Source organism: Lagenorhynchus albirostris, chromosome 18 (assembly GCF_949774975.1).
Source record: "Lagenorhynchus albirostris chromosome 18, mLagAlb1.1, whole genome shotgun sequence".
NCBI lineage: Eukaryota > Metazoa > Chordata > Mammalia > Artiodactyla > Delphinidae > Lagenorhynchus > Lagenorhynchus albirostris.
This window is the reverse complement of record NC_083112.1, coordinates 65,646,937-65,670,265: the sequence shown is the minus strand read 5'-3', so window position 1 is coordinate 65,670,265 and position 23,329 is coordinate 65,646,937. Positions and strand designations below refer to the sequence as shown.

At 40.1% G+C, this 23,329-nt stretch overlaps 2 protein-coding genes and 1 pseudogene across 2 annotated transcripts in view; all 3 read right to left on the bottom strand.

The window, feature by feature from the left end:
• Positions 1 to 23,329, bottom strand: part of HS6ST3 (heparan sulfate 6-O-sulfotransferase 3) — a 642,824-nt gene that overhangs the window by 175,369 nt on the left and 444,126 nt on the right. The gene's annotated exons all lie outside the window — the stretch shown is intronic.
• Positions 11,822 to 12,022, bottom strand: LOC132508923 (guanine nucleotide-binding protein G(I)/G(S)/G(O) subunit gamma-5-like). Its single transcript, XM_060129386.1, has one exon. It carries the CDS (start codon positions 12,020 to 12,022, stop codon positions 11,822 to 11,824), a length of 201 nt encoding a protein of 66 aa, XP_059985369.1.
• Positions 19,456 to 20,264, bottom strand: LOC132508920 (probable palmitoyltransferase ZDHHC24; annotated as a pseudogene).

Below are 23,329 nucleotides of genomic sequence, written 5' to 3'. Positions count from 1 at the left end.
GATGAAAAGTTTTATCTTTTAGCAAACAGAACTGTTTGCTGTTTGTTCCAGAACCAAGCTGCGATTTACTTTGCTTTCCGCAGTTGCTCTTCATTTCTGCTTTCCCTGTTTGTACATATGCCTTCACTTTATATGCCTGCCTCTCTCTCTGGACGTCTGAGAAACCCTGGTCCCTGCCAATGCGCACACCCATGCTGACGGATCCATGGAATGGTACCAAAATCCACTCCTCCATATTTTGACTCACTGCAGAGAGGAGGCATACTGCCAACTTTGTATCTTCCTGTGTTCGAAGAGTGACAGGAAAGCAAGATGAAGGAGTAAGAAAAGAAATAGAAGTGTGGTTACAGCTGATTAAAGTGTGGTTCCCAGCACAGTGAGAGGAGAAACACAAACAAATGACCTGGCTGATTTCACCGTAAACACGCACATCTCCTTCACGTATTCCCAGATTTTTACATCTACTGATGTCTTGCCTGGTGTATTCAGACGATGCACCATATGGACAGAGGCAATGTTTTCCTTAATCCTTAGTGTAGCGTACAGCCTGAACTATCAAAGTTCCACCACCAACACTAACAATAAAAAGAAATGGTATTGCCACTGCAAAACAGTGATTCGCTTTCAGTATGGAAGCTGCTAAGGGCAAAACTCCTGTGTACGTTATGTACCGTTCTCAGAGCTCAGCGGGCAGTGACTAAATGGCAAAACGAGGGAGCCCATCTTCTTTCACTGATATCATACATCTCAGCCCTTAATGATCACCTAAGTTCCCTGTGCTTCCGAGGGCTGGTGCTTCGGAACGGCTTTGCAAAGGTATTTTAAAAGATTTAATTGCAGGAAACAAGCAGGGTTTTGACGTTCAGAAATCACGTTTTATTAGCTAATATTCTGGGGCCCCGAAGAAACAACTGTCCACCAGTTGATATGCTAGAAAGAAAAGAACTCTCTGTTAGGTTCAGTCAATGGGACAGTCCCTCACTCCTGTCTCCATAAACCTGAGCTCTAACTTGCATGGATTTTCAGATACATCTCCACTGAATTTGTCAAATGGCAGCCCTTTCCACTCTGGTTTGGCATGCAGAGTCCCTTGGTTTTCTTTCAAGGAGATTTTCAGGAGTCCCAGAGTAGTGATTCTGACATCCTACCATTGCAAGAAATGCTTAAGAAATATATGAAATCTCTACCAATGCGAATTAAAATTAATTGCCTTTTTGAGAAATTTGCAATATTATCTGGATATATCTAGAAAAAAACCTTGAGTTGATGTTTAAGAAATAAGACGAACAACCCAAGAATACTGATGTTAGTTGCATTTTAGGAATTTTGCAACATGTCTGGGATATCAGTAGATAACTTAAGATGTTACAGACTGGAGCTGAGAACCAGTCCTTAATGATGACAAAATCTCCCAATAGAATTACTGGTAGTAGGGGTTGATGCAGAGAAAAAGAAAAATGGAGTAAGTAGCTATTTCTTTTTCCAAATAAACAACATTGTTTACTCTTAGAACTTTCTTGTTTACCTCATTAAATTGTAAGACTGTTGGATAAAGTCAGTGTCTTATGTTATCAGTCTTTGAGAATGAAATTTACAGCATTCATAGCTGTTATTTCATGATAAAAACATTTATTATTGCTATGCCCTTTGATCTAAATAGGGCCATGGGCTGCTAAACCATTATTTTTAGAAATAGAGAGGAATTAAAAGATGACACCCAGGCACAAAGGAAAGGAAAGGTCCATTATCTATGTGAGAATAAAAGCACTCTGAAGAAACGTTCGAGAAAAGATGAGCTGTTTTGTATATGCCTGACCCTGCCCTTGAAACTAAAGGAGGCTGCCTGACATATTGCCTCCACCTCACAGCTCCTTTGATTACAGCCCAATTCTGTAGACCTTTATTTCCTCAGAGGAAATTAGCAACAAGCTCTATCTCATATGCATTTGCACTCTCACATTTACAATGTTTCTGCCTTGAATTTACATTTAAGAGTACTAAAAACCATTGATTTCTAATTATAATGGTGAGCTGCATTTCTAAAAAAATGTAAAACTCAATAACATGAATGTCATTCATATCCCTTATTCCAATGGGCACTATTAAAAAAAAAAAAGCCCATTTAGAGAGGACTTCCCATTTCTAAAAGTATGGCAGGCTGAATTTTCTGTTTACCTTTGAAAGCTCCCAAAATGAATGAAAAAATCATTTTTAAAGCATAGCTTTTTTTCCTTAACATCTTTATTGGAGTATAATTGCTTTACAATGGTGTGTTAGTTTCTGCTTTATAACGAAGTGAATCATTTATACATATACATATATCCCCATATCTCCTCCCTCTTGCGTCTCCCTCAGCCATCTTGGAAGTCTTGAGGAAAAAAGGAACCCCAGATGAACTGAATCCCCAAAATGAAGCAAAAGCCAGACCCCAGAGAGGTAAGGTAGCATCAAAGCCTCGATTGTCTTGAGGGTATTGGCCAAATCTTGTGACCTTGACTCTCTTTTTGGATGGATTGTCAGGGCATAGCAGGTAAGAGATAAGAGTCAAGGTCTGCAAAGAAAATATTTAATAGCGTTCTAAACAAAGCTGAGATTCCAAAGTGGAAGAGTAAATAATAAACAATCCTCATCCCAGGAAAGGAGAGTAAAGGAAGTTAAAAGACAGTGCCTGCCATAACTTGCCACTCGGTATGAGAAAAAATAAATCTCCCTGAGAATTCATCATCACAAGTCAATCCTTATGGACACTATGGAGTTTGTGACCCACATTTATGCTTTCTGTATGTATTAAAAAACCACAAGCATAGAAAATAATTAAATATGCATCCAGGTTGGTAGTAAGCTTGGACAGCTTCTCTAGAGGAATTCAACATCAAGTTGGAGCTCTAATAGTTCTCACAGATAATTCTAAGGAAAACAAGCCAATCACAATAAAAAAAGATCACCACACACAAGAAAAAGCACACCAAGAATGAGAGATGGCAGAATCACCTACAAATTTCTCAGATACTGAACACATAATATTCTTACTATAAAAGAATTATGTTTAATATGATCTAAGAAATAAAAGATTCAGAAGCATGGAAAACAAGATATTTTAAAAAACAAATCAATGTTTAAAAGAATCCATTGGATTAAATTTTTTAAATGAAATTTAAAACTCAGTAAGATAAATTATCAAATTCAACACAGCTGAAGAGAGAGAATGAATAAACTTAAAGATAAATCTGAAGTAATCAAACCAGAGAGAAAATTATTAAAAGTAGAAAAATGTTGAAAAGATATAGAGAAGATAGGCTGAGAAGGTTTGGAGTACATCTAAATGGAGTTTCAGAGGGACATAATGAATAAAATTGGGATAAGGAACTATTCAAAAAAATAATAACTAATACTCTCAACAATTTTTGGAAGATACTGAGCTCATATCCAAAAAGCTCAATGATTTCCAAGCAGACTAAATAAAAAGAGATTCACACCTTGTCATACTGAAAGTAAAATTATATAACAATAAAAATAAAGACCAGGGCTTCCCTGGTGGCGCAGTGGTTGAGAGTCCGCTTGCCGATGCAGGGGACACGGGTTCGTGCCCCGGTCCGGGAGGATCCCACATGCCGCGGAGCAGCTGGGCCCGTGAGCCATGGCCGCTGAGCCTGCGCATCCGGAGCCTGTGCTCCGCAACGGGAGAGGCCACAACAGCGAGAGGCCCGCGTGCCACAAAAAAAATAAAATAATAAAAAATAAAGACCAGATATTTAAAGGAAGCAGAGGAAAAAAAGAATATCATTTATAAAGGAACAATTATACTGATGACTGACTTCTCAGCACAGCAATAGATACCAGAAGATATAATGCAATACATTGAGACAAAACAACTATCACTCTAGAATTTCACACGCAGTACAATTAACCTTCAAGAAGAAAGACAAGAGCATTTTAGAAAAGTAAAACCTATAAGTATTCATCATATACATGCTATCCCTAACTGAAACTCTAACGGATATGTTTCAGGAAGGAAGAAAATTAGTCCAGATGGAAGGTCTAAAATACAAGATAGGATTCTGAGCAAAGATATTAGTAAATATATGATAAAGACAAACATCGATATACAGAACAGTTTATTGGTGAAGATTAAAAAATACAGAAATAATAAGTGGAAAAGAACAGTATGTAAGTTGAGAGGGTGGTGATAAAACCTAAGACATTCAAAGGTTTTTGTACCATTTGAGATGAGAGTAAGGTTATTATTAATTTTAAACTGTGCTAATTAAGCATGTTAAAATATCTACAGTAGCCACTAAAAAAAAAGCACAGAGAGTAAACATCAAAAATAAGTACAGAGATAAAGTTCAAAAGGAAGCAAGATATTAGGGAAAAATGTTAAATAAATCAAGACATAAATTGAACAAGAAAAGGTAAAATAAAATTCCAAAGAAATAACCTAGCCAGTACTTTTTTAAGATGATTAGAGTAGGCATACACACGATCATTATATAAATACACACACACACACACACACACACACACACACACACACACTCTAACAGCTGAGGATGCAAAAGGATTAGTTATGTCAAATACTAACTGAAAATATCACAAAGAGAATAGATTTTAAGGTGGAAAAAGTCTGAGCAGAGATAAATAAGGTCTCTTCCTAATGATGAAAAGTTTAACTTACCAGTCAGTTATAACAATTTTAGACTTATGTGAAACATACTAATGTATCTTGAATTACATACATTGAAAATTTACAGGTACATAAGGAGAAATTGAAAAATTCACAGGATATTGGAATCCTTTAATACCATCTCTCATAAATTGTTAGCTCCAGTAAACAAAAAATACCGGTAAGGAGATGAAGGTTTGGACAGCATAAACTTGATTTAAATGGACATATATAATATAGAACACTGCGCCAAACAACTTCAGAATATACCATCCTTTTAAGAACACAAGAGCTATTTTTGAAAATCGTCCACATAAGAGCCCATAAAATGGGACATCCCTAGTGGCGCAGTGGCTAAGAATCGGCCTGCCAATGCAGGGGACATGGGTTCAAGCCCTGCTCCGGGAAGATCCCACATGCCGCAGAGCAACTAAGCCCGTGCACCACAACTGCTGAGCCTGTGCTCTAGAGCCTTCAAGCCACAACTACTGAAGCCCGCGTGCCTAGAGCCCATGCTCCGCAACAAGAGAAGCCACCGCAATGAGAAGCCTGCGCACCGCAACGAAGAGTAGCCCCAGCTCACTGCAACTAGAGAAAAGCCTGCGTGCAACAAGACCCAACGCAGACAAGAATAAATTTTTAAATAATTAATTAATTTTAAAAAAATGCTTTAAAGAAAGAGGCCATAAAATACATCTCAATATATTTCAAAAGTTGATATCATATAGATCATATTCTATAACATAAATTAAGTTAAAAATCAAAAACAGATGTCTAGAACAAGAACTGTATTTGGAAATAAAACACATGCTTCTGAAAAACACATGGATCAAAGAAGAAATCATGATGGAACATTTTAAATACATTGCTGAATAATAATTAAAGTATACACACACACACACACACACACACACACACACACACACACACACAATGGAATACTCCTCAGCCATAGAAAAGAATGAAATTTCGCCATTTGCAACAACATGGATGGACTTGGAGGGCATCATGCTTAGTGGAATGTCAGACAGAGAAAGACAAATACTGTATGATATCACTTATATGTGAAATCTAAAAAATAAAACAAACTAGTGAATACAACAAAAGAGAAGCAGACTCACAGATATAGAGAACAAGCTAGTGGTTACCAGTGGGGAGGGGAAGGGGGGAGGTGCAATACAGGGGTAGGGGATAAAGAGGTACAAATTTTTATGTATAAAATAAGCTACAAAGATATTGTACAAAACAGGGTATACGCCAAGATTTTGTAATAACTATAAATGGAGTCTAACTTTTAAAAATTGTGAATCACTATATTGTATGAAACTTTCATACAGTACTGCTGGGAAGGTAAACTGGTATAGTCATTTCAGTAAATGACTTGTTATACCTTGTGAAGCTGGACATGTGCATGCCTTAAAGCCAGCAATTCTATTCCTTAATATAGACCCAAAGAACCTTCTGTACACATGCACCAAAATACTGGTTCAAAAATGTCTACAGACCCATTGTTTGATAGACCAAACTGGAAACAACCCAACATAAATTAACAACAGAAAACCAGAAATTGTGTTATAGTCATTCGATAGTATATGTTTGCATAAATAAATAATACAGCAGCTGCCTGCACCAGCATGGGTGAATACTAAAAGCAATACTGACGAAACAAAAGCAAATTAGAAAAATATTGTATAATTCCATTTATATAAAATCCAAAACCAAGCAAAACTAAAAGAAATGTATTGCCTATGGTTACATATATGTGTGGAGGTGTAAAGAAACCCAATGGTATTAATAAATACAAAAATCAGCAGTGTTACCTCTGAAAGAACTATGAGTTCTGAGATGTGATAAGTAGAGAGCGCTTCTAAGGAACTGATACTATATTATTATTATTATTATTTTTGCCTATTGTAGTTTTTTTTAACATCTTTATTGGAGTATAATTGCTTTACAATGTTGTATTAGTTTCTGGAGTATAATTGCTTTACAATGTTGTGTTAGTTTCTGCTGTATAACAAAGTGAATCAGCTATACGTATACATGTATCCCCATATCCCCTCCTTCTTGCATCTCCCTCCCACCCTCCCTATCCCACCCGTCTAGGTGGTCACAAAGCACTGAGCTGATCTCCCTGTGCAATGCGGCTGCTTCCCACTAGCTATCTATTTTACATTTGGTAGTGTATGTATGTCAATGCTACTCTCTCACTTGGTCCCAGCTTACCCTTCCCCCTCCCCGGGTCCTCAAGCCCATTCTCTATGTCTGTGTCTTTATTCCAAGCTAGGTAATGGCACACAGTTTTTTATTTCCTTATTATTCTTTAAGCTGTATATATATGTATGTGTGTGTGGGGGGGTGTATACATATATTCATATACATTATGCATGTATGTCTATATATTACATTCTTTTTATATCTGAGCTATTTCAACAGTCAAAAAAAATATTTCATCAATAATAACACATCACAAAAAAAGCCAACTCTTCTGTTTTTCAGGTACTAACAAAATTTGACCTAAGATAAATACTTAGTGGAGGTGTGGTCTTTCTGATTTAAAAAAATGATAATTATGTGATCTCCACAAGCCCCAGGCTGTTTCCTGTCATGGAACAAATAGCACTAAATAGATGTTTGTTGAATTGAACTAAATTAAAATGTGTATAATACAAGGGGCAAATGTGTGACATCAGCTATTTTGAATTGTCCACCTCAGCCTTTCTTTGTAACAGAGCTCCAATTTTCACTGTATACTTATCCCTCAACCACACAGTCTATATGCTACTGGGGAAAGTGACCCCACTCTTAGCAACCAAGGTGGACTCTGATTGGCTTAAGTTATTTAGTATCTTCCAATTCTTGACAACAGTGTTTGGTTCAAAACAGTTAACAAAATATGAGCCAATGAGAGACAAGAAATGAGATACAAGAAAATATTTATGAGAGGTTCGGGGTGTGTGTGTGTGTGTGTGTGTGTGTGTGTGTGTGTGATTTGGGGGTGGGGTGAGGAATCCTCCTAGGTCTTCTGAAAGATACTCAGAGAGGCACTCGCTGTGTTTATTGAACATATGAACAAGACTGGCAACCCATCCCTGCCCCGAGAAGCTGCTAGAGCCATCTATGTGGCATCTGAGGAGCTAGCCTTAAATAAAGCCCCAGGTAGGTCAGGGCCAGCCCTTCTGGTAATATGGTTGACTAGGTAACCTAGACCACTTGCTACAGAACACTTAGAAATGCCAAATAAAATACAACAAACGTCCTTTTAAGTGCATGCCTGAGCCCAAAAGAAAGTAAGGGAAATCTCTCAGCCAGGCCAGTTGATGAGAGTAGAGTCACTTTCCCCAGCATACGTAGGCTGCATAGGTGAGAAATGAAAATCCAAATGAAAAATAAAGTGGGAACTGAAGACCAGAGCAGGAAGGGTAGACTGGACAAGGGGCAGAGATTGGTTGTCACTTTCTATAACCAAGAAGCTTGCATTTTATAGCCCATGTAGGGACAGGAGATGGTGGCTTAGGTCTGCAAAAAGTCAGAGAGCTGCAACTGGGACCATATGTAAAGTTTAAGGCCTAACTCTCAGAAAAATGGTGGATTAAATATATATATGTCCTCACCCCCTGTAAAAAAAAATACACACACACACACTCACACACACATACCAGCAGCACAGGGTGATATACTGGTGAATGAAAGTTTATACAGGGTTTGTAAAAGTTTCCTCCGAGAATATATACTCACAAATGTGCTCTCACATAGATTTGGAGTCTGCATCTTTCCTACACCATGATACAGGAACCTACAACCCGAAAATTTAACATACAATATTCCTGCCAGTAATTCTCCTGAGATTCATGCCTCCCACCTCCACCCTAATGCTTAACCCAGGAGGCACGAGATTCCAACAAATAAACTCCCAAGAAAAATAAGTTCACCACCCAAAATTACCAAATAACCCCCCCAAAATTCATCATGTAAAAGTCAACAGATATATAGAAACAGATGTCTGAAAATAGATTTCAGATAATAGGACTACAAGATATAGAATAAAAATTTAGTATATTTTAAATTATTGAGGACATAAAAAGAGAAATTAAAAATATCTTAAAATTATGAGCACTATCACAAAGCCAGGGAGATTTGAAAAATTACCACCTGGAATTTCCAGGAGTAAAATAATTGAAATATAAAACCCAAAAGACAGATTAACAGCTAAATAAGACCTAGATGAAGACAAAATCAGTGAACTAAAATATAGAGATAATAAAATTATTAATAAAGCAGGACTAAAAAAAAGTATAAAATATGAAAGCCATGAAAGATAGAATATGAAGGACAACATTTATTCAAGTTCCAAAACAGCTATATATTTAAGATGTGGGCAGACAATATAGAGACCAATGGGAAGAGAGAGAAATAAGATATTTGGTGATTTTTAAAAGATGCTTGATCAAACCTTGCCTGAAGCCCTTTCCATTCCTCAGCTTTTATATTGTTAGCCTATACATTTTTTAAATTATTTAATCCCATTTATGTTGAGCATTTTGTTCTTTGCAAGCTAAGTTTTCCTAGCTGATATTGGAAGTAAGAAAATAAAGATTAGACTAAGAAAGTTTTTTTAAAAAGTACCTGACCATTAAGCATCTGGAAAAATAGACTCAGACAAATCCAGCTAAAAGTTAACAGGGGACAACACTTCCCCCATATTGCAGCTGTAAAGTATCATAACGATCACCTCTTCGGGTGACTACTGCTTTTTTACTAAGATGCTTTGGTTTCTAAAATCATTAACTATCAAAAACTTTGTTTGTTAGAAATTATATCAGTAAAAATGAAACATCCCACTCTTGCCTAGAGGATTTAAGCCACTCTGACACAGAGGCAGCCTCAATTTCCAACCCAAGTGCAGAGCTTCTAATAAGGGGTTTCTGGATACAATATTCCACACTTATCTTAACTTTGTAGTTCCCAAGGAAACAGGACCTTAGATCCACTTCACAGTCCAGAGTTGATGTTAAACCCTTCGCACACAGCCCAGCTTTTCTCTGAGCCTATCCAAACACTGCTTTATTTAAATTTAACCTAAACTCCATTATCCTTCAAAATCCTGGGCTTCCCTGGTGGCGCAGTGGTTAAGAATCTGCCTGCCAATGCAGGGGACACGGGTTCGAGTCCTGGTCCGGAAAGATCCCACATGCCGCAGAGCAGCTGGGCCCCTGCACCACAACTACTGAGCCTGTGCTCTAGAGCCCGCGAGCCACAACTACTGAAGCCCACGCGCCTGGAGCCCATGCGCTGCAGCAGAGAGGCCACCGCAGTGAGAAGCCCACGTACCGCAACAAAGAGTAGCCCCTGCTCACTGCAACTAGAGAAAGCCCGTGCACAGCAACAAAGACCCAAGGCAGCCAAAAATAAATAAATAAATTTATTTTAAAAAATCCTATAATAACTTCTGTCTTTTCCTTTATTTGGTGAGATGCCCCACAGTTCCCCTGGCATGCAGTCTCCCTCATTGCAATGGTGCAATAGAACTGACTTTGCTGAATAAAAGGTCATTTCTGGTGACGTTAGGCTGATTAAGCTAGGACAGGAGACAGGGTGAAGCAAACCAAATAAACCAAAATATAAAATTATATTTTTAGCATTTGCCTAAAGATAGTCATATAGAGAGGAACGGAAAAGAGAGGAACAGAAAAGGTAAATGCTGGTTAGAATCATTTGGTTGGACTGAAACTGAAACTAGAGGGTTTTCACTGATGATAGCTTCTTGGAGAAGGCCAGCCTTGAAGAGAGAGAGAGAAAGAAGTTGCTTCATGTTCCATTAAGAACATGGAACTAGTGGCAGAGTGCTTAAAGAAAAAAAGCCCCTTTGCTTCTCTTTGCAGCTGCACATACCCTTCCAGACCGGGACACTTCCTTGTTCCATGCGGGCGGCCCACGGGGCTCCCAGAAAATTGAGTGCAGCCTAAAACAAGTGCCAAAGCACACTCTGGGATCCAGCTGCCTCCCAGGTCTAGGGCTGAGCTCCTGGGCTGTATTTTCATCAGTGAACTGGCAGTCATAAATGTCAAGCCCTGATCAGCATAATCCCCTTAGCTCTTCCAGCTTAGTTCACAGCAAGGAAAGGTGGCATCAAGATTTCCTATTTTGGAAAAAAAAAAATTGCTGAACTTGGGCTGGCCTAATATTAGCAGTGCTAACGTTCTACATGGCTTTTATCTCCAGTAAGTTCGAGATTACTTAAGCATTTGTGGGACTCAGATTTCTTTGTAATCAAGACAAAGCACAACATTTTGGTACCTTCTCTGATTGCTAAGGATGGCTGTATTTCAGGTGGAGGAACTAAGGAGAACATATCTGGTGTAACGCTGCAGTAAAAATAAATTAAAAAGTGGGGGGCTTCCCTGGTGGCGCAGTGGTTGAGAGTCCGCCTGCCGATGCAGGGGATACGGGTTCGTGCCCCGGTCCGGGAGGATCCCACATGCCGCGGAGCGGCTGGGCCCGTGAGCCATGGCCGCTGGGCCTGCGTGTCTGGAGCCTGTGCTCCGCAGCGGGAGAGGCCACAACAGTGAGAGGCCCGCATACTGCAAATAATAATAATAAAAGTGAAGCATCATGAAGATGTAGCTCTCTGCTAGCCTCTGTTTCAAGAAACCCCTGCTACCCCTCTTGCCTTCTTCAGGTCCTATGGCTTCAACCTTGAAAAATAAAGGTCACCCCCAACCCCACAATGCCTAGGTAGGCAGCTCAGAGTGCCTGGAACTCAGAGTATTTGTACAAGTAAACACAGAGGAAAACTACACAAAGACCAAACACAACTGCATTTTTAACAGCTTGAAAACCGTTCTACCCCTAACTAGATCAAATTTAGATTACTATAGCCTCCTGGGCTCTCCCAGTTCATGTGTATACTTTTCTTGTTTTCTTTTTTATACTAAGTATTTTATTGCTGCCAGTGTATATAAAACAATTACCCTTGTGAAACAGAAATTCATGAATATTCAGAGACGTAGATGTTAAGGACTGACAAAAGTACAAGTTTGTATAGTATGGCACGTGTTATAGAGACAGGCTTTTGTACTGGCTTCAAATTCAGCTTCCCGTTGAATATTCACCGGTTTATGAAAAGTGGTTTAGAAAATCTTGCAAAGATTCATTTTATTACAAAAAGGAATAGACTTTCTGGGGTCTGAAGGGATTTGAAGATACTCCAGTCAGCAGCGGGTTATGTTGAGCATTCTGCAGACAGAATTGTTTCAAATCTGCAGCTGCCTGGGAAACCTTCACAGGGTTGAGCCCAGCCTCCAGCCGGGCCTGTTGGACCACCTTCTTCACAGCAGCGATGCTGGAAGGACCAGACATGGCGCACGCGACAGCTGGGCAGATCGGCACGCCCACATGTATGCTTTCCTAAGCAATTTTTAATGCCAAATATGTTGATTTTCTTGACTAAAATCATACTGAAGAAAAAGCATTGTAAAGTGTGTGTGCGCGTGTGTGTGTGCATGTGTGTGCGTGTGTGTTGGGGGAGAAGCGTGTTGATTCTAAACTTAACACTGAGAGATTGTTTGAGGACACAACTTTATTTTATAGCAATAGTTTTTGGCATTTTAAATAACTCGATAGGTCATGCATGGATACCCTCTATCCCCAATGGAAAGCATCATCACCAAATTCCATCAGCTTTGCAGAAGCTGCAAAGCTCACCTCACCTGCCAATCTCTACAGGCGTCAGCCTTGCATGAAAACATGACAGCCAGCATCTCAGAAAGGAAAGAGACCTGCCAATTCACCTACCTTGTATATTTCACAGACAGGAAATCTGAAAAGGTTTCAAGTCCCAAAAGTTTGGTTATTTATACTGATCCTGCCACTGATATGTTGCCGGGGCCTGCCACCTGTCAATTTTGTCCAACCTACCCAAAGAAGGAAGCTGGAAGGGTGCGTGTGCCATTCCTGTAGAATATGGGATATTAAAATAAAAAATATTCCAGCTCTTTGATTTCCTTTGATTTTGTGGGTAATACAATAACCAGAATGAGATAGCTGAAACCAATAAAATCTGATTTATAGCATTAAAGGCAATCTTTATAGCACTTAGTTATGGTACATTACATCTAAAATCCAATTTCACAGGCTGCTGTTTGAAACTTTCTGTTCAATCATACATACACTACATACACTGTACCTCAGTGCCATAGAGTTAGATTATATAAATGTCTGTACCCCCAGAGGTATTAAAATTCGGTTACCACGGTGGTGAGTGAGCTTGACAGTAATTTTCCTAACCAACTCTTCAACCAAAAAGATCCAGTCAGCACTTGATAAATACTGAAACTGCTAGCACTCCTATCATTAAACCAAAAAAAAAAAAAAAAGAAAAAAGAAAAGAAAAAAAATCACTGCTCAGATAACTCTATATTCTGGAATGAAATTAATTGAAAAGAAGTCGCATAGAAATGCGATAATTGGTGATGCTGTAGGATACTTGCGTTAACGTTGTGGGGTATATTTTCAAGCCAATGAGCAAAAAGTACTTTCTTGCATGACATCATCGGTATTAAGAAAAGACACATGGCTAGGTCTATACATGCTACTTTGGAAATACAATCTGAAGTGTCTACATTCATACACTTGAATGTAGAAGGCTATATCCTGTTCAATTACTATAATCATTGTCAAAGAGAGGGCAAAGTATACATGCTGACTTTCAGAGAACTGTCATTTGAATCTTAAGCAACTTCCCATTAATTTAAAAAGGGTTTTATCTTAAAAAAAATTCAACTCTCCAAACACTTTGCTTGCCACGCATTAGATAAACGTAAAGGGAGGCTGGGATCCTCGCCTGATCTGATGAGCAGGGGAACTCCTGCTCTGTGAGCGATCACATCCCTCAGCACTGAAGTTTTGTTTCCTAAATACATTTCAGCCTCATTGTCATCCAGAAATGTGTACCATGCACCCATCACCTGGCTTATGTGCTATGCTGATAAGTCATTCGCGAATAAAATTCAGGACTCAAATATATCAATAAATGACAAAAAGTGGCAGAAACAGTGAATAGAATCAATACCCAAATAACTGCCCAGCATTGTCCTATTCCAGGAGTGCATTGGGATACTGTGGGGCTTGAAGCTAATATAATTTGAAGTCCTCCTTAAAAAAAAAGAATACCAACTTCAAAACTTAATATTATTTATAAGGGACTTGTACAAGTGAAAGTCAGACACTTAAGCCTCATTGGCGACAAAGTAAAAGTATTTCTGGATCTTGTTTTTCCCATATCATTTCTGATCCTCACACAAGCCCAGCAAGGACAGCATTATTCTTCAGATGAGGACCTGAGGCTCAGATGCGTTGCCCCAGAGGACTCTGGTAGGGATCCGTTCATTGGGATGCAAGCTCAAGTTTGTCTCTCTTGAAACCCATGCATACTGCTGCGTTTCAGTTTAAGTTAATTGAGGTTTGGGTTGTTATCACCTGTAGTTCCCCGAGATGGGGTGGTGTTCTTGTTTTAGTCCCCAGAGAATTCTCTACAGCAAGGGAAGGCTTAAGCGTGAATCAGCGTCACCTGGAAGACTTGTGCCGTCACGGATTGTGAGCCCCACCTCCAGGGTTTCTCAATCAGTACGTCGGGGTGGGGTCTGAGAATTTCCCAGGTGATGTTGATGCTGTTCAGCCAGCACCACGCATTTAGCTGCTGACCTTGAGAAACTGAGCTAATTCCAGCATTCTGCCCATCTATCTTCTTCCTCCAGTGAAACCACAGTTACTGTAGTTCAGGGGTGCTTAACCAGCTCAGCTAAAATGGAGCTAAACCCCACCCCTTCATGAAAGATTTCAGCTGGACTAACAGTAGCTGGAATACAAAATAGGCTGAGAAGGAAAAATGTTAGTGAAGAATTATGTTGGAAGAAAAGATAGTATTAAAATGCAATTCAACAATGAGAAACTCAGTATATTTAAATTAGCCTCACTATAGCACAATTCAAAACTGTTACGTAATGGTAGTTAATGAAAACTCATATAAATACCCTAATTTTTCTGTAAACTAATAGAAAAATAGAATCAATGAAAATGGTGAGAAGCCAAGGAAAGAGAATCACCAGGTGGGGGGGGCGGAGCTAAGGGACTAAGGGCATGAAATGTCATTTGAAATTGAGTTAGTAGGGTTTAATCAAGGTATTTAAATGCATTCTACAATAGAGTACAACTTACATTCTGTATTTAAGTGATATTCAATATAATGATGATGGACTTTTATTACAGGAAAGCTATTCAGTGATGCTTATGAAACGACTGTAGACAAATTATCTCTATGACATACTACAAAAGTCACATCCAGAAATTAGTTTAAGATGTGAGCACTAAGTATATTGAGGTTTGAAAGACTTTAGTTCACTCTGAACTCTTAATGACTCGAATATGTTTACAGAGAGAAAAGATGATCCTTTTGCCATTAGTATCTCGTGGATTATTCTGCAGTAAACAACCTGTGTATTTGCTCTTTGGTTGGAAGCCTAGGGGGCTCTTTGTTTATTCAACAAAGAATTATTGACACTTACTAGGTACCAAAGATACACAAATTAATAAGATACTTATTCAAAGAATTAGCCAACTACATTATCCTCTTTCTATTCTACTTGAAGAAAGGAAATAGAATTAATACAACTATCTAGTAATTCATCTCAGAGAAAGAAAAATAATTTGAGCTTTGGGTTCATGGACTTCTTCTTCTGATAGGTGTGCAATCTATAAGAATGGATGGTCAGAGATTCCATAGTTTTCTCACATAGTGATCTTTGTATTGGATAAAAGACTAGTTTTTAAGAAATAATGCGAATATCGGCCCCTTGTTATAATATTTTCTGCTTCCAGGAGCAGAGGTTCTTGGGCAGGGTTTGTGTGCAGTGGAGTTTACACAGGAATTGTTCGAAGAGTGGGAATTGATGGCGATTCTGATAAGGAGAAGAAATTAAGAGTTTTTCCAAATAGGATCACAGATTTTCAGAAAAGGAACCAGTGATTTTCTGAGGAGCTGGTAATAAAATTTGCCTTTGATCTAAAATGATATAAAAGAAAGTTCTGCATTTTCCTAGAAAATGTACCATAAGTGGCAATAAATCTTAGCTCTAACCTCCTGTCAATTATCTACCTTATGGATCAGTGCACAAGAAAACAATGAATTCCCAACAATGATCATGGGATACAGATACCTTCATATAAGAGAGATTTCATAAGAAAATAAATATATGCTCTATAATATCAACATTTAATACCACTCTTGCTTTCTAAAAATGACTTCTATAAATTTATTTTTCACTCCACATTTCATAGGCAGATGGTTGAAAAAAATACTCTAGCAAAAAAAAAAAAAACCCAAAACAAGAAAGCCAGTTTTTCTTCCCAGTGTCAACTGTATTTCTATTAATTTACAATATCTGAAAATAATTATTTTAATTCTCTTTAACGTTGTTAGCAGAAAAACAACAATTTTCGTGTAGTATAATTAGGGAAATAAAAAATTCCTATTAGAAGCAGATCACTTAAATGTTGCAATTGCCTTACCAAGTAAATTTCAGGTCACATATATCAAATGGTGCTACGGCCAACATGGAACCAGCTTTTGGTACATTCCATCTGAGGAGATGCTGCCCATTTGCAGAATGCCTAGGATAACACGTCCAAATGCACTTCACAGGTGTCACAAGGTCTTAAAACTTCCACGCTTCACCGAAATCTTCTAACCGATTCCTCTAATGGTTGTGTTTATTCTGCTTCATTTACTTTCAAGTTCACATCAAGTCTCAGAACTCTGAACTAGGAGAGACCATGGGGATGATTTAGTCTCTTCCCTTCCAAATCATCTTCACGTGTGATTAACTGAGACCTCAAAAAATCTAGTGAGATGTCCAGTGTCTACGTCTGGGTGATGAAAGGGCCAAGATTGATCGAAACTCTGGTCACATGACTCACTGTCCATCGACGTTGCTCTCACGGTGCCATTTGATCAATGATCTTCAGGGAGCCCTGACACCTTCTTTGGAATTACATGTTCTCAACAGCAATCTGAGTGCAGTGCATTTGAAGAGCCAGTAAAAAGAGAAGCAGGAATTTGTACGTGGAATTCTTGAAGTAGCTACCCTTTGTCTAACCCACAGAACTATTACTAGGATCAATTAATATAATGTAGGTAAAGTGATAAAGTGACAGGCTTTGTACATCAGAAAGCATGATACCGATAAAAGGAATTTTCAAGATCATAAAACCTAAGACGTTATTCTGTGAAAGTTTTGTAAAGAAAAACCTAGATGTCTTGCCCAAGATGTATGGAATACCACAAAATATCTATGCCACATTGTACCCACAAATAAAATAACTGGATACATTTTAAAGATATATTATAAACAAATGTTAAGAATAATCTTATTACAAAAATGTATCTGAGATGGAAACAAATCTGAAATTCAGCAAAAATTTAACCAGTGTTTGTAGAACTTTGGTTGCTTTCTAAAACTGTAACAAAATGTCAATTCTCAGAGGAAGAAGTTAAAAATAAAACCATAATCTCACATTTTCATAATTAAAAGGAAATGCATTTTCAACTGCCTATAACATGATAACATCATTTCCTGTCAGCAATTTTTATACATATGCAGTTCTGAGCCTTCAAAATTCTTAAAGCTATTTATAGCGCTAATAAGAAATTGGATTCTCACAAATTAACAGACCTTTTTCCCCGTGAAAGACCAAATTGAACAAGGATTTACAACATGGGAAGTTTCTATTATTCATGCTTTTTTTCTGTCTGGGAAGCCTGTAACCCACTATCATCACCAATACCCACCCCAGACGTCACTCCCAGACCTGAGACAGCTTTGCAAATACTCGCTAGCCTCGTAAGACACCTAACTTCCTCTCCTCCATCGAGCCTTCCTTGTCACCTCTGTGTCTTTGCCTAGTTCTCCAAACACATAACTCTATGTTCCCGCTGTCCCCTGCTAATAATCTTTGTACTTACTTACTAGTCTATCACAGTTCCCCGGACTTTGAACTCCATAGATGTAGGAGTACCTTACGGATCTGTGTACTCACAGCACAGCACAGTGCCCGGCACTTGTGATGATCAAGATAAGCTTGATTACTTTGATAAAGCTAACCTTCCTCATCAAACATCTTTTTATTGACTATTTCCCACAGTGAAATTAAAAAGAGGAACTTTTAGAGACAAGCTTTCTTTTGATTATTTTGCTCAACTCGGTACATGACCATAGAAAAGCAGTCAAGTATTGAATATTTAGTATTTACTGCTGAGTTTACAATAACAGTGTTCTAATAGAAAATGGCATCATGCAGGCAGATTAAAAAAAATCCAGAAAGCCCACACACAAAAAGTTAAGTGTATTCTCAAAATAAATAGTATACGGTGATTGAACAGAAACAAACTTTCTGATTTTTATCTTTCTGTACTTCCACTGGTTTCTGAACACAGGAGAGATTCTGTACTACCACCTCAACGTAATGTGGTCAAAGTTTATTTATTCATTGAATACTGAGCCAGGCCACGTCCTAGGTACCAGCTCAACAGCAGACAAAACAAAGTCCCTGCTTCCAAAAGACAGCACAACTTAGTAGTGGTGAGGGATGCAGACCACCTGGGTTTGAGTTCAAGCTCCATCACATATGAGCTGTGACATCTTCTGTAAGTTACTTAACCTCTCTGGGCTGCAATTTCCTAGTCTATAAAAATGGGAACAATATTACCTACGTCATGGGTTGTTATGAGTATTCAATGAGTTAATATTTGTAAAGTTCTTTAAAGAGCGCCTGGAATGTATGATATACGTAAATGCTTGATAACATTTCAAGGTGCTTCAATTCTACCCAAAAGAGACAGACACAAAACACAAACATATGTAATTGGTCACGTGGTGATTACTGCTGTGAAGACAGTAAGAGGGGCCAGGGAACAGAGGATGGAGGTCCTTGCTCGCTCATACAAGGTGGTCTTCCCCAGAAGGCCTCTCTGATAATGTGACTTTTGAGCAGAAACCTTAAGAAGTGAGGAAGGAGCTCTGGAAATCTTGGAGGAGTGTCACAGGCAGAGGAACCAACTGAACTAGCTCTGAGGAGGAAGACAGCTTGGAGCATTGACAGAACCACAGGAGCCTAAGGAGAGGTGCTGAAGCAAAGCCAGTGAGGAGGAGAATGGCCAGGGGCCAGGTCAGAGCAGGAACAGAGAGAGGAACCCCGTAGGGCCTTGAAGGAGCTCACATTTTAACGAAAAACGACTGGAGGATTTAGAATGGAAGGGTAATGCTACTGGATTTTTTTTTTTTTTTTGGTACGCGGGCCTCTCACTGTTGTGGCCTCTCCCGTTGCGGAGCACAGGCTCCGGACGTGCAGGCTCAGTGGCCATTGGCCTGCCAATCAGAGGAACCAAAAACAGCAGCCCGGGCAACAGTGAAGGTCCAGAAACCCACAAAGATGGGGGGAGTCAGAGAACCAAGTGGGCACTTTATTAACTTGGCAAAGGGGCAGCTGGGCAGGCCGAGCAGCCCCCTGCCAGACCCTTCGCTGTGCTCAGGGGCCACTGATAGAGGCAGAGCCGCAGGGCCCAAGCCCTGGACACTATGAGTCCAAGCTGGGCAAGGGCAAGGCTACGGGTGGGGCTAGAGTTGCCGAAAGCAGGCATCAAGTACCAGCCTGCTGCCCCTTCTGAGGCTGGGGGTGGGTCTGAAATGAGTCCCCTCTCCCGTTCCCCACTCCTTGTACAGCTCACGCTCTTCCTGGAGTCAGGAAGCCATGAGTCCCACATCAGCTGTGGTCTGGAAGGTGATGCCGTCCCCCTGGCAACGGGGAGGCCAGGAAGGGCCAGAGCCAGACAATGACCCAGCGGGGCCCCAGGGCCGCCTGCAGGTTGCGGGAGGGGCCCAGGTCGGAGGAGTGCCGCCCCGAGCCCACTCCCACGTGGTCTGGCCCCTCAGCAGCAACATCCCACGGAAGAGCAGTCCAGCCGCGCACAGCGGTGCACACGCCACACACGTGTCGGTCACGAAGGCCAGCGCGAACAGCGCCGCAGACACTGCCTGCGAGGCAGCGGGAGGAGGGCGGTGGTGTGCAGGGGTGTGTGGGCTCGCAGCAGGGCTGGGTCAGGGCCCGGCAGCGCACAGACGTGCAGCAGGATGCCTGCGGCGTGAAGCAGCGGACACACACAGCGCCGGTAGTTGCGGAAGCGCACGCGGCGGCCCAGCGGGCGGCCGTGGTGGTCCCGGCGCAGGATGCAGCGGCGCCAGGCGGAGCAATGCCCGCTGCGCGGTGGCCTCCGGCTTTGGCACTGGTAGCAGTAAGCCCAGCCCTGGCCCTGACCACGGCCGGCCAGCATCACAGCCTGGATGCTGGGGTCCGAGCACAGGAAGAGCCCCCCACGTTGCCCAGTAGGTTGAGCAGCTGGAAGGCTGCCGGCGCAAGCTGCAAGGTCCGGGCCAAGAGTCCCAGCGGGGGTGGCCCGGGACCCAGCACCAGCACGTAGGCCAGTTCCTGGCCCAAGAGGCAGCCGCGCGGACGCCGCCTCCGCGCTCCCCACCGCCCAGGGCTGCCCCATGGCCTGGACCCACTAGCGGTGGATCCCGGGTACCCCGCCGCTTCCCGCTGCTGGATTTTTGTGGTAAACGGATCACCATAGCTGCTGTGTAGAGAAGAAACTCTAAGACGAGGAGTTAAGAGTAAACACAGGAGGATCAGTGAGGAAACAGCAGGCTAGGTGAGTGATGACGTATCTTGATGAAGATGGAGCGGAACATAAGATGTGGCCAGGTTCGGGTTATTTTCTAGGTTAGTCCCCAGCATTTCCTGACTGAGGGATGTTGGGTGAGAGAGAGAGGAGTCCAGGATGACTCCAAGATTTGGGGTCCAAGCTTCTGCAGGGATGAAGCTGCCACCGACTGAGATGCGCAAACTAAGGGGAAGCGTGATCCATCATAGGTCAGATCATTTTCCTCCTCAGAAATCCTCAGTGGCCGCCGCTTACTTTGTAAAGTAAGTCCCCTGGGCCTTCCATTCAAGGTCCTGTTGACACCACATGCATTTCGTCCATGCTCTTTCTGCTCCAGCCAAGCTCGACCCATTGTCTGGTCCCCAAACCTTCACAATTGGATGACTTTTTCATGATACTCCCTTTCCCGGAAGTACTTCCTCTTCTTGTATGCCTAAGAAAAGGTCACTTAATCCTTCCCTGATTAACTTGGATTTCCAGTTCTCTGATGAAGGCTTCTCTGGTATCTCTTGGCAGGTGGCTTTGGGCTTTGTCCTTTTGTCACACATATTCCATTTCACCTTAAGCTATTTTATATAGTTGTTTGTTTCATCAAATAGACCGAAACCTCTTGGAAGGTAGAGATCATATCTTATCTATGTCAGTGGGTCTACAGTTCCTAACACACTGCTTGCATTAAATAAAAATATTTCTGTCCAAACGAAATTAACATGTGTATCACTTCAAATCTTTTGATCTGAAAACAATCAAGTGCTCTCTTTACAATATGTTAATCTTATAATTTTATTTTTCATTTCATCAAATGAAGTGAAATGTCTATGTAAAAATTTCCCTTCATTTATAAAACATTGATAGGTAAATCAGAAAAAGAAAAGAAAGTTATAAGAAAGGGAGAATTGATGTGTCTCCGTCTTTTTGCTTTTGTTTTGAAGCCTGATACGTTTCTTTGGCTGATTATGAAGGTAATACCCTTGAGCTTTACCTGATAAGGTTAAAAATGTCTCTATGATATCCCAGTATATAGTTCAGGCAATATGCCTTAAGATTTTCTTTTTCCCTTTTTTTTTTTTTTTTTTTTAGCACAGCTACAAGCTTCTCTGGGGAACCGGCTATAACACAAAGATTTGGTACTATCTGTCTCTTCCATTTCAGAAAACTAGAAATTATGTGCTTTGAGATACAAGGCAGTAAAATATTGATCGTATAGGACATTTCGGTAGAGTAGAAGGTATTCTAATTAACATGATAATCAACACAGGCTTTTTCATGGAACAGATTGTATAACCGAAAATTTTTATGGATTTTGATAAACATACGTCACTCTCAGAGGGATTTCAAGCTTCTGGTGTTATTTCTCCTTCCTGGACACCATGGTACACAATTAAGGCAAAGGAACAAAGGAAGTTAACTTATAAATCAGCTATCAGTGACTGACTGCGTAAGGGAATAACGCCAGTCCCTGGCATTTCTGAGAGCTATATCATATTGGGGGTGCTGGAAATCACTAATGCCCTGAGAGATTCTCTAGTATTTTTGATATTCATGTGTAAGCCTCATTCTCCATCCAAAATTTTTGCTTAAAAATAAATAATTCTACCTGGGACAGGAAGAGCTCAAGCTTTAATATATGACATAGTTACTTTTTTTTTTTTTTGGAGCACAAATTCTGCCACTTATGGAACTGAATATTTTATATATAAAATCTTAATTTTCACAATAACCTAGAGGTCATTAACTTTATCCCCAAAGGCACAAACTGAAGCTTGGAGAGATTAAGTCATTTCCCCCAAGGCTACAGAAGCCATTAACTGTAGAAACTGGGGTTTGAACCCAGGCTATCTGATGCCGGAATCCATGCCCAGAGTCATTCCTTCATGTTACTGTCTGTGTCCTGAGATCCGCCTCTGAGCCTGTGTGCCCTGTACTGTGTTCTCACTAGGGATACGTTGGTGAAGAACAGCAGAAAATCTGCTATCATGCAGCTTACCTACGAGCTCTGTAGCAGAGCAAGGAAAAGAACTTCTGTCGTGTATGCTTTCTTGAAGATTTAAGGAGAAGGCTGTATTGCCCTTCCTAGAACACTTTCTATCAACATATTTTATTAGAAACATTAAAGTGTTGTATATTTCAAATTAAAGTATGTTTGAATGGAATTATTTCCACTAACCTCATGGGAAAATTTTCATAGAACATAATGATTTTTCCTCTGTTATATTCCCTCTTTGTCATTGAAGAAAATGTCCCTGTGATCTTGAAAATACATAAGTGTGTCAGACACTTACTGGGCACATACTGGGAGGCAGTGTCAGCTGAGTTCTGCTCCTGGCATCGCCATGATGGACTCAGTTCTCTACCATAGATGCACATCATATGCATTTGCATTGTATTGGATTGTTGTCAATAAACACCCATCTATTATTTATGCTTTGTGGGTCATAGAAACATTTTGCACTGTCATCTCTCTGACCACAGGTTCTCAGAAACATTCATAGTCTATTTTGAAACTAAATTTTACAAGGACATAAAAAATGAAAAATAAAAATCCTCCAAGGCATACCACAGAGAAGTCCTCTCTTTACAGTTTGGTGCTATCTGTCCAAACATTTCTATATTCATATTCCTCCATACAGAAATCCTTGACGTCTTATATTGAATCATGTAAAACACTGACTCATTTAATTTTTGTTTCTCTTTTGCCTGGTCTTTACATTTTAATGGAACCTTCTCTTGAAAAACTTCATAATATATCATTTACTTTATGCATTGGGATACAATAGTGCCAATTTTACTAGATACTCTGGTTAGTAATATGGGGAAAAAGTGGCTGTGGGAGATCATATGAACAATATGTGAGGCCCAAGAGACTTACGAAAATATAAGTATGTAATATTTCA

What these genes read in the sequence shown, in the direction of transcription:
- LOC132508923 (XM_060129386.1), bottom strand. Translation starts at nt 12,022, where the DNA reads ATGTCTGGTCCTTCCAGCATCGCTGCTGTGAAGAAGGTGGTCCAACAG.